The sequence below is a fragment of the Ambystoma mexicanum genome, chromosome 2p (genome assembly GCF_040938575.1).
Source record: "Ambystoma mexicanum isolate Mex_15411 chromosome 2p, UKY_AmexF1_1, whole genome shotgun sequence".
In the NCBI taxonomy this organism is placed as follows: Eukaryota; Metazoa; Chordata; class Amphibia; order Caudata; family Ambystomatidae; genus Ambystoma; species Ambystoma mexicanum.
The window spans coordinates 1,256,463,004-1,256,475,380 of NC_090923.1; the positions used below are offsets into that span (position 1 = coordinate 1,256,463,004).

The 12,377-nt window shown below is 44.7% G+C and overlaps 1 protein-coding gene across 7 annotated transcripts in view; it reads right to left on the reverse strand.

Moving 5' to 3' along the window:
• The window catches only part of PTCD1 (pentatricopeptide repeat domain 1), a 688,818-nt gene that overhangs the window by 535,708 nt on the left and 140,733 nt on the right, over nt 1–12,377 (reverse strand). For all 7 annotated transcript variants that reach the window (XM_069645574.1, XM_069645570.1, XM_069645569.1 and 4 more), the window contains one exon: nt 10,875–11,414. In XM_069645574.1, coding sequence (XP_069501675.1) covers nt 10,875–11,363 — 489 coding nt within the window. In that variant the 5' untranslated portion in view covers nt 11,364–11,414. The remainder of the gene's footprint in view (nt 1–10,874; nt 11,415–12,377) is intronic.

The following is a 12,377-nucleotide window of genomic DNA, read 5'->3' on the forward strand; positions in this document are numbered from 1 at the left end:
GGGTTGTGCAATTAGTGTATGGAGATAGAGAGGAAGTTGAGTTTTGTTTGGAGTCAGGAGGTTAATTGAAACCGAATGAAAGTGAGAGATTTGACTTAGGAGTGTGATGGTATGGTGAATTGTTATATGTTGCAAGTCCTTCTTTCCATTTTTACTTTGTTTATTTTTGGTAGTCATAGTAGTGAGAGAAGATCTTCCCGTAGTCAGGGAAAGGCAGTGTTGTAGTAAAAGCAATGTATTAGTGATACAAAAAAAAAAAAGAAAAGAGCAGTGTTGTAGTGGAAAACATTGCACTCCTTTCTGCTCGAGTGAAGGAGATATATTGAGCAACAATGGCAATTGTGTTTTATTGATATTATGCTGTCTTCTGTGTAAAAGTGTTTATGTGGATTAGTTTTAAGTAAGGTGATTGTGGTGCGAGTGAGAACACGGTGAGTAACTATTGAGAAGTTTGAAAGAATTTGGGGGTGGGGGTGGAATTGACTTGTTCTGGAATTTTAGTAATTTTTGGAGGGCTGCAGGATTGTTTTTTGTTAAAGTATTTGTTTTCTGGGTATTGTTAGAAAAAGGATGTTTTGGAGTATGGAGACTCCACTGCATCATATATGCCAAATGATTCCAATGTACAAGTAAGAGGTTCTGAAGTACCACAAACAGTGGGTACAAGAGACTAAGGATAGGATGTTCAGTTCTTGGCCTAAAGTATGATAAAGGGGTGTTGGAAAATATGTATACATTTTTATCAACAAGGTACAAGGAAAATAAATTGGAGAAAAGGCAGAACATCTTAGAGCTGTGGAGGATGTTCGAGAAGGCAGGGAAGGCCCTGGAGATGAGGCTGGGGAAATGGGACTGATGCAGGGGTGCTTGGAGATCCCTACCACCCAGCCACCTTATGGGTGTTTTCCTTTATCGCCCACTGCGGGATATACTAATCCCCAGTATGGGCCTCCATCGTCTCAATCCTCCACCCCGGCAGTTGTGAGGAGGAAATCAATAACACCCCCAACAACCAGGCTAGTAGATCGGTGAAGATTAAAAGCAGAGGATAGAATAATCTCTCCAACGGCCAGGAGAGAGGAACAGTTGAGAATGGAGGTAGAAAATCAAGCGCATAGAAGTCTAGAGGAAGCACAGCAGCAGGTGGAGGACAATTGGCACAAATAAGGCAGCAAAGAATAGAGGAGTAGGAACAAGATAACGAGCAAGGTGCAGAGACAGGGTTGGATCAGTAGATAGTGCAGTCATCAAAGATATCAAGGTGGACCTTTCAGAGAGAGGTGTTGCTTTGTAAGTAGAACTTGAAGCGGCAGGTGTGCCATGGTAGCGTAGGCTATAATTCGGTATGCTCAAAAAGGGTAAGGAATGTACTAGAAGTAGGAGAAGAGGAAGAATGGGAAACAGAACAGGGAGCAATGCCAGAACCAGCTGTTAGGGAAATTACACCATGGAGTCTTAGAAGGTCCGTAGTGGTCGCGTAAGCAGTAATGAAGTGTAAGGGAAAATGGGAAAGATGCCGACACAAAAATCAATATGGGGTGGTCTTGTTCATGCCCCACCTTTGGTTGCACTTTTCCACACTTGCCCTTTACCCCATATGTTGCTTTCATATGAGCATTTTCCTTTTGAGCCTTCATTAGCCATTTGCTAATCTCAGTATTCAACATGTTTTAATTTTAGGTTTTCAATCAGTTTGTTATTCAATAGGCAGAGTTTAGTGCCGTTTTAAACTTCCATTCAGTACGGTATTGCTATTTCAAACTTCCATTTCAGTTCGGTATTCAATATGCATTACTGATCTTGGTTTGGAGCCTTCATTCATTACTTGTACGCAGCCCGCCCGGAGCACCCCGGTTTCCAAATGGCTTTCCCCAGCACTCTCCGGTCACCGGCGTCTCGCTGCAGTGGCTCTTGCTGCTTCCTTTTGGGTTCACAGCCTGGCGGTCCACCGCTGAGAGCCCCGCTCGCCCGCTGGTTGGACTTCTGCATATACCGGCAACTTTGTTGCTTCTGGGCGCACGTCTACGGTACTCTCTTTCACTCCCTTGTTTGTTCACAGTCCCAGCTGCTCAATCACCATGACGGAGGCTCCGCCACCTCGGGGATGTCAGCCAGCGTCCTGGCTCCTCTTCAGGTCCCATCATGGCTGTCTCCTCACGGAAAAGGTCTCCTGGTCTCCTGGTCTCTCGTACACAGGCCTCCCTGTTGCTTGCTCCTCTGCTTCACTGGTCTCTCTTTATACACCTGCAGCCCCTGGACAGGTTGCGGGTGTGATTGCCTAATTAGACTTGTCTGACCGTCATTAAGGCAACTTACCAGACCCTCGCAGGCATGGTCCTCGCCCCAGTATCAGAGTGGTAAAATGAAGGTGTAGTGTTCATTACTCTCAGTTTCCTCTTCCTCATCCAATTACTTTCAAATGTCAAATTTGGGGAAATGAGGGGAGAAGTCTTGCAGTAGCCCATAAAGGTTGGGGGAGGGTTAGGTTGGTCATGAATAGGGAAATGGAGATGGAGATACCATGTCTCAGCTAGGGGTACCCCGCTCCCAATCTCCGAGGACCCTCCACCCAGGTGATCCTTTCTCGCTTAGCCACCCCCAGGGTCAGGATCCAAAAGCAATGGCCCTTCCCTGGCCATCTGAGAAGAAGATCCAGGGGAATACCCTGAGGTTTCTCAAAGTAGCCCAAACTTTACTCTGTTGTCTCCGTCCACTTCCTGATGCCTTCACATGTCCAAACCACTACATCGCTAGGGACAGCCAGCGCCAAGCAGCCTGATAAGAGGTAAAGCGAGATAGCGCTGTCGGAGAAAACCACGAGCCAGAGTACTGGCAGAAAGCACCAGTGGGAGCTGTGATGAATCTGATCAATTTTTCCCTCCTACCCAGATGGGAGCCACCCCACATAAGGCCAGGGAGGGGAGCCTGCTCCGCAAGACCCTCCCTAGGGTTCTGGGCAAGTGGGATATATCATTTGGAGGGACTCCCCTCTTGGGGGCAAGGACTCCCATTCCTACAACGAACTCCCCGCACCGAAGACCTTACCAGCCTATGTGAGAATTGTAAAGACAGTTACTTCTGTTTTGAAACCACCAAACAGTGACATTTCTTCTTTGCCTCCAGGTAATGCTGAGTTCTGTCCGGGTGCCCCAGTCAAGGAAGGACACCCCCCCTTTTAACTGTGATGACGTACTTAAACACAGGAGGAATTGTGAACGAAGAGGAATTTTCCACACAGGGAGGAGAGTGAAGCCTATGCAGAAGCGAACCTCTGAAATAGAAACGTCCTGGAGAGGCAGAGTCACCCAAGACTGCAGAGCCAGTGGTGTGAGAAGCGAGCCAAACGCTAGCCAAGGCAGAGATGGGGAAGCACTTGTTTCCTCTGGCGGCGTCACCACGAGAAAGCCGCGGCATGCCTGAGGCCTAGCAACCGAAGCCGAGACCAGATTGTTGGGGAGAGCATGAATCCCCGAAATCCCATGTCCGACAGGCGTTAACTGCCGAGAGATGCAATACCAGGGAAGACTAACTCTCTCACAAGAGACGATTGCTGAAAGATAGTAAGGCTGGGGAAGCCTACGAGGTTAGGGAGACTGAGAAACCTGCACAGGCAAGCAGCCTTTATGAAGCAGAAGAAGAGTGATACAAACACTTTGTATCCAGGTTGGAGGAATCTACGAGTTTATGGGAGCCTGAGAAACCCAAATGGGCAAGCACACTGTGAATCGAATCAAGTTGAATACCAACCCTTTGCATCAAAGCTGGGGAAGCTGGCAAGGTTATGGGAACCTGAGTAACCTAAGTGGGCAAACGCCCTATATAAAATATATACCTGAGAAGAAGCAAGTCTGCCAGGGAGCATTAGGACTTCAGGGAGTCCAAGAGCCACGCACTTGTTATCAAGAGACTTGCGCTAAAAAAAAGTTCTTGTTGAACTTTATAAACCGTCAAGAAAGTGTTGGATCAGGCAGAAGTCTAAACCCAGAGACCATGTCCTGCTCTTCTTTTTGCTTGTTTTCATAAATTGGTACGGCAAGTGATTAGGTATCAGACAAGAGTCTTTTCCTTTTGGACTTTGACGAACACCCTTGGTTTTGATAGGTAGGGAACTCCCCTCACGGAAATAGGGCAAGTTAGGAGTTTTTCTTTTTATTTGAATAAAACTAATTTTGACAATGTCGTCCGACTCCTTTTTCTGGTTTGCCACAGAGCACGCACCGAAAACCTAACCCCCTAAACCACCAGAAATTAAATAAAGAACCAAGTATCCCTCCCAACCCCATGAGAAGATTGTAGGTGAGATCAGAAGTGGAGGATTAGACCCGTAGGAGTAAACAATGAGCTGCGGCTAGTGACGGAGATTGTTGAAGCAGGTGAGTTATTGGCGAAGGAGTGAAAGTGGTTCTACAGTGAGAGTGTGTGTGTTTGTGTGAATAGAAGAAGGTAGTGTAAGGAGTAAATGTGGAGTGACTGATACATCCTGAAAGAAAGGTGTTTGTGTAGTTGGAGGTGTAGTAGTCGGAGGAAGAGGGTAGTAGTGGGAGGTGGAGAGTAGCAGTGGGAGCGGAGAGTAGCAGAGGGGGGAGAGTAGCAGCAGGGGGCAGCAATGTCATACCATGGGGAGGGAAGTGGAAGTGTGGGGGAGAGTAGTAGTAGTAGAGAGGAGGAGCAGTGAAGTGGAGGCGAAGAGTGAAACATCGGAGGGACGAAGAACTGGTGGGAGAATTAAGGAAGGGGGGGGTGGTGTTCAGAATAGAGGAGAACTAAGTGGGCATGACTGATATAGCCTAAATATTACAGAGCAGGTTCAAGGTTCTATCCAAACTCCAGAACACCAACCAGTGTTAGAGTAGGGAAAGTTAGGAAGTACATAGGGGAGTCTAGAAAGCTGCATAAGGGTAAGTCACCTATGGCAGAAGAGAAGATTCTAGAGAGTAAGGGTTACCATTCTCTGTAACCATGAATCCTAGGTTCAAATATCATGCTTCAAGCCACAGTCCAGCCTTTAAGTGTGGCATCAGGTTTTGAACATGGGATGCTCAGCATGGTCTTGCTTGAAGACCAGCACGTTGACCATGAGCTATCCGCCCGTCCTATGAGAGGGAAGAGAGAAAGAGAGTGAGGGACCCAGAACAAATAAAAACCCTTGAACATCCTCAAAGGCTCAGAGTGTTTTCTGTGACAATGTAAAGCGGAGATTAGCAAAAGCCAGGACCAGCATCGAGGTAATACTATCCTGAGACAGACAATACGTGTATTTGGGGAGAAGGGATGGCTTTATAGTCCCTGTTACGGTCTAGGGTGAAAGGTATCAAATGAGGTAATTCGGGGTGGCTGCCTGAAAGGTGAATTGCCTTCAATTAGGACTGTGATGAGGAAGGGGGTGGAAAAGGACGTACCGTGAATACTGCCTCTTCCATACATCCACAGCAGCACTACCTAAAATAAATACTGGTAAGGTCACAAAACGTATATTGCTTGCCAATAGAGAGTGAAATTCACTCTCAGCGAATAAGAAACTATACTGTGTGCATGTGGTGAAGTGACATGCATGACAGTGGGAAAGTGACTTTAAGGCGTGATGATAGAAAGTAAATTAAAATGAATACCCCTGGTTTGATTTCCCCCTTCTGTTCTTCTACAAATGGATTTAGCACCCATTATCTGTCAATGCAGCCAAAATATCTTGGAAACTCCCTACATTTCTCACCTCAATATCCCAACCCATTCGTTCACAGCCAGCATGCTTCCCATCCTCTGCACCCTACTCGTCCACACAAATTCCTCATCTCGGTTTTAAGATGAATGAGATGAATAACAGTTGTCCTTGCAAAATAAAAAGGAGGGGAAAAAAAAGCTTTAGACCCTGCAAACTGCTTTTCCTATGGTTCCTGCGGACTACCCCCGCACTACTTCCAGAATTCTCTCTGCAATCAAACTCCATGTCTCTCTGTAGTACCCTTTGCTATACTTTCCTGAATACTAGCTCAGGAGTTAAACATCCTTTTAAAGTTAAGCTTGGAGAACAACCTTCACATATGACTTATCGATCGTTAGACAACACACATGACCCAAGATGGCAGGAGAGCCTCACCAGAGGATTCTGATCTACCTCCATGCAAGATGCTTCTGAGAAAAGCCTTCACAGATTCAGCCTTCAGTTATTGTGTTGCTGACAGGATTTCAGCACGCCTTAGAGGCTTGGTGTCAGCTCTAGTTTCCAAAGACCAATATATTGGAGTCGCCCACTGGCAGTTTTGTTTTCCTTAAGCACCATGAATGCTTCTCAGAGGCACGCCAACTTCTCAGTTTAGCCTCCACTTCAGAAAACAGCTCCCTGAGGCACTTTTCTCAAGGCCAATTAACAGTTCTGAGAGGCACTCTCCTGCGTCTCTTGCTTTGTTAAGATCAATGCAGTCCTTATCAGAGACGCTTGCCATTCTCAGGATGAATAAACACCTTCTTAAAGACATTGTCACACATCTACCTGCTTCATGGCCTCAGAAGTCGGCTGACCCCCAGGCATCCGGCTCTACTCCGGCTCTACACCGACTCCGGCCTGACACAGCATCGCCATTTCCACAGGGGCGTGGTTGCCACCCCCTCGCATCCGTTCCAGTTTCGCAGCATGGGGGGTTGGAGGGAGGGGGGGCACTGGGATCCCACGGAGAGCAGTGCGGTTACGGGTAAAGCCGCAGCTTAGCCGGCAGTTGCCATGGTGATTATTCGAAGCACGGGGAACGCACACCTCCGGTCATGTGATATGAAAGGGGTCACGTGACCCGTTACCAAGGGAATATGTATAAATGAGAGCAATGCATGCCACCCGTTGCTTCTCATCTTTGTCCCAGCCAGCATTTGGCGTTCTGTTGCGCTTTTCTGTTTTGCTCCGTTGTATCCTGACCTTGGCTTTGCTCTACTGGACTGCTCTTGGATATTTCCTTGGACTTTTGTTGCCTGGATTTTCTTTTGTCTTCTCCTGGTGACCTCTTGTGCTCGACCTCTGGATTGTGTTTGGACTGGCTTTGGAACCTCCTTGTGCCTTGAACTGGACTTACCTTTGCTTCCCTGGATTTACCTGGGTACTAACTGTACTACTTTTGTGGAATCTCAAAACCGGATCATTCTCCAATGGTACTTGCTGCTGGAACTTACCTACAGTCTTGTGCTGCACCTCTACAAGTAGGGGAGCTCATCCTGCTTTTGGGGTCTTCTCCTTTTCCCTACTTCAGGGCCACCCATGGTTCCCCCATAGGTAGGTGGTTTACCTGGCTCTGTGATTTACATTGTGGTTAACTACATTGTCTATAACCCTGCCCTGTTCCTTTTCAGCTACCTGGGAACCCGGTGCTGCGTACCAGCCACCTGTGGCCACAATATCCGGTCAGCGAGTGAATATTGCCTCCCTGACTGGTGCTTGGGGACAGAGGTACTTAAGTCCTCGCGGTAATCCATGTCTTGACAGACATTTAATAGTCTTACAGATTTGTCAGAATGAGTAACTCTTCTCAGATCCTAACTCACCTCTTGGCTGTTTCGGGACAAACTTGGTCAGAGACTAGCTCCAACCTGAATCGGTCATGCCCCATGTGAATGATCAAACAGTGCACTTCACCAGCAGAGATTTGTTGGACCTAGCAAGAAATGGGGCGTCAGACTCGCAATAGAAGCAGCTTCTCTTAGCAGTGTGAAAAAAAGTTTCCTTCACAGCGTGCAACTCAACGTTCTCCCCTCCCCATCCCCGAATGCTTCTTCCCTTCTCATTTTATATTCCACAGCTGGCAAAGAATTGCTAAGGTCCGCTCCTGATTTTTTCTTTAGACCAGGTTGTTGTCTTTTCTCTACATACCTGCCAGTGTTCCCATAATCCATCACTTACTGACCATGAGTCACATTGGTAGAGTATAAAGTTACTAAATACTTGGCAGCCATTTTGCGTTTCCATAGTTTGCTTACCCAGTGCAACCTAGGACCATACATCTTGTCAACTGACTTCCTTTTCTCGCAGGAAATAATGCCACCAAAGTGCCCATTGTATGGTTCTAGTACCTTGCTTTTGAGTTAGTTGTTATGGTTGAACTGAATGATTTGTCAGAGATACTTTGCTTGATGAAAACATGGTGCTCCTCTACTTGCCCTTGCATTGGTCAATCTCTTCACAATAGGCTTTTAATGCATTTAGGAAAGAATGACATCCAGGGATTTCCCATTATCCAGTAAAATCTTCCTAAATAATGCTGTGCTTAAACATGCAGGGCCTTCCTGCTTTGAAAAACTATCTGCCAAAAAGGAGACCTCCTCACACGTCTGGTCTACCCAATAGAGCTCACTGGTTGAGGCACTAGACTGCCTTGCCATACCCTTTCTCAGGTCCCAAGCAAAGGGAAATCTCATTTCAACATTTGGGTGTGCATATATAATTTCTCAGCTACCAAGAACGGAGTTGTAAACCTCAAACTTTAGCAGAGCCACTCACCCAGCAGAGCCACTCACCCAGCAGACTATCTTCTGGATTCTGTTTTTTCATTGGACCTCTCGATCCTTTAAGGGGCTTTTTAACCCTTTTGCCAAAGCTCCTTAGCCATACTCAGTGCTCCAGATAAGATTTTGAAGTGCGAGTATTTTACTCCCTATTTTTAAACTTTGAGAGTAAATGTGATTTTAAGAGAGTAAAAATGACTTTTCTCCTTTGCAAGAGAGTAAAATGTATGTGACATCCTGCCGACGTGTGCAAAAACTGTATGGAAATCATTACTAGGCGGCAGCTTTCTGCATTGTGTCAGAATACACCTTTCATTATTTCTCTAAGGTCTGGCCATTTGATCTCTACTGTATATATTTAAATGTTGAAATCACAAAAACCTAGGCAATTACACAGTAAAGCAAGCATGAATTGTATTGTATGTTTTGAGGATCGATAGCAAAATTGGCTTTTTATGTTTAATCTAAGTCCTTATTTCCTGGAGCTATTACTACCTGATGGTATGCCAATGTTATGATACAACGGTGCAGAGAGGCAAGGACTCAATACTAAATTCTATACCTAATCTCATGGTAAAATGGTTATTTATAAACCATTTTTGGCAAACCGCTGTACATAGAACATATTATCAACAAACTGAAGTCGGTACTCCTTTATCGACCTCAAAAGGATGAAAGGCTGAGTTGGCCTTGCCGGGATTTGAACCTGCAACGTACAGATCAGGCACAGATTGCAGCAACAGGTGCTCAACCGGCTGAGCTATCTTATTAGCTAACATCCTTTAGGAGGTCGGTTAACTGAGTATCAACTGAAGTATAATAATCACAGTAACTAGCTGTTGGACGAACCATGTATAAAGCGCTACATAAAGTTAAATACCTATCTGAATTATCACAGGGACAGGTTTGCTGAGTTTCTCTTTCAATTACAAATGTAACTTTCATTTGTTTGTTTTTTAACAGAGCTTGCACTTCCTGGAAAGTCAGGTTTTGGATGTTTTAATTGTAGTCTTGAAGATTCGAGAGGTTAGAACACCTGTGATTGGTGTAACAATGCTCACCCTTGAGCAAAGACCCTGCTGCCACTGACCATTTATAATAATGTACCCCATTGACTGCAAGGTTGAATGGATGTAAATTAGACCGTGCATAGTCATCATTTTACACACTGTTTTTTATAATTAGAGTGTAAATTAAATTATAAGTGTAAAAATGATCTGCTTCTGCATGATTATGCACACAGCACTGGAACTCTGAAAAACACAATTGTGCAATACTGGTTTGCTTTCACTATAAAAAGAAATGTTAATTTTCAATTGCATCTTAGTTTTCGATCTTATTATACAATCATAAAATGCTATGAAAATAAATATGCACAGTGCTTCCGTTTGCTCCACACACACCACTGCAGAAGCTGAATGGAAAGAAACCATTCCTCTTATCACAGTGTGCAGTTTCTTTTTTTGAAAGGCTTCAGAGAAATACATTCTGTTTCAGAGGCTTTTATCCATGGCTTGAATTACATCCATGTAGATACAAATCAAAAGAAGCGTTCTGGTTTCTGTCAAGTGACCTGACCTTTGCACTGCCCTCTGTTCTTAACATGTGTGTAAATGTACACAGAAAAATAATAAAGCTGTCGTATTTACAAGATTTTCATGCGTAAAAAGGCCTTTTATGCACCCTATTTGGAGGCCTGACCATACTACTAGATCCCCACCACCCACATACTTTCCCCCTGCATCCCTCTACCATTCATTCGCTATCACGCAACTATCTTACCCATACCAAAGAACCAGCTTTCTTTCTCATACCTTCTCCAATATGAACCTCCAGATACAGTTCTCTTCGGTGCCAAGCCCCAGACCACACGTGCACAAGGCAAATGAAATCATTCATACCCGATCTTCCTCAAATGCCCCAATAGGGAAGTATAAAGTGAATGGTGTAATACCACCGACCATCCTCACAAAGCAAGCACGAGCAACCTCAGTTGGCTCTACTACTGTAGTAAATGTAGGCAAGCAAATGTTTCTACCACTTTGCAACGCTGATCAAGACCCAACATTGCATGTTCTGTGCCCAAAAGAACTACCCCATAGCAATCACTCTAGAATTGGTAAAGCTTGTGAACATTTCTGCATCCATTTCCCCTTCTTACAACGCTTTCACCCAATATCCACCATACCAAATTACCCTTGCTCTCACCATCATCTGCCAAGCAATCTCTTATCCTCTCACTATTCCAGCCCATGCCACAATCTCAATTTGTCAATCTCTGGCTAAAAAATACACAGGCCTCCAGCCCAAGTACTGCAAAGTCAGAACTCTGAAAGTGATTGGCGAGAGTGACAGCATGTTAACACGCCAGTACCTCATAAGAGGGAGCCTACCTTGTTGTCTTTTATCAGGTTCTTGCACTGCACGTGATACCAGTAGGGAGTGTTCTTCCGACCTAGTCTAGGTTTCTGAAAAGCATCATCTTCGTCCTCTTTATATTGTAGATTTTGAAAGTCAGCTGATGTTTTTTTGAAGACTCTTCTAGAGGAATACCGATGGGACATTATCCCAAATTCCTCTTCCGTTTCCTCTTCTTTATCCATGATCTGTAGTGGACCAGTGGATCTGGCTGAATGTCTTCCTGATGCAAGCTTGGCCTGGCTCCAGCTTTCATTGTTGAAAGATGCATGGGATAAAATGAACTGTCTCCTCAAGTGCCCAAACGTTGCATGCTTCTGCAGAGGTTGGATCTGATTAGATGAGAGCACTCCAAGATGCCCTGTGATGCTTCTTACAAACACATGTAACCATCGGATGGGATACAATGAGCAGCGGTAACATTTCAGAGACAGGTGGTTGGACAGAAAGTGTGAAAGCCTCATTTTGATTTAGATGCGTTACCACCTTCCTTTTGTTGCACCTGCTCTGCCCACCTGAATAACACAAAAATATATGGTCACACATTAGTGCAATGGTAGCTATGACAGATTTCAAGTAGCTTAAAACATTTATTCAAATAGTTCCAAATACCAAGAACCTTATCTCAAAAGAGCAACCACTCACAATCAGTAAATGATATTATGGGGCAAGTCACCCAGCAAAAATCCCTACTACGATGGTCTGTGGTTTGTCCATCTATCCCTTGTGAAATGTAAACATGTGTCTGTACAATGTCGATACTAAGGCTTACCCTAAAGGAATAAACACAACTAACTGATTGACACTAAATACATTTGATGTGTGCTGACAGTACATAGCACCTTCAAATCGCAGACAGATCTTGCCCAATGAACCAAACATAATGACCCGACTCATTATTAGATTACTCTTGCAGGGAATCCACCTGATGGCAGAGGAGGGTGATGTAAGGAAACTAGAAAGCCAGGATTCAGCAGTCAAAGCACAACATTTCACAATTTCCGAAATGCAATTCAGTTGGATGTTTGAGCTATACAAAACTTGCACTCTCAATCGCCAGGTCAGCAGTTCTGCACCAATGTTACTGGATTCAGTTGGGTCGTGCTGCCTCTATCTCAGAGTCAAAATGATTCTACCATATATTCTTTCTGATATTTTCCCTGTTTGTTTGCAACCTTGAAACACTTGTGTATAGGCATGTTATAAATGTCATATCATATCAACCATTTTTTCACTATTCGAGGCACTATTCGAATAAGGAAATAGGGAATGAAGCTCAAATTCACAAAACATTGGTGGGTTCAATAACATATTTAGTACCTTTTACCCACTCATTCCAATTTTGGTCTTGCTGCTTTACCGTTAATGGCTCAGCAGGTTAAATGCTTGTTGCTGTGATCTGTGTTTGATCTGCAGGTAGCAGGTTCGAATCCTGGCAAGTGTAAAGGCATCAAGAAGCAAGATACAGACAGACTTTT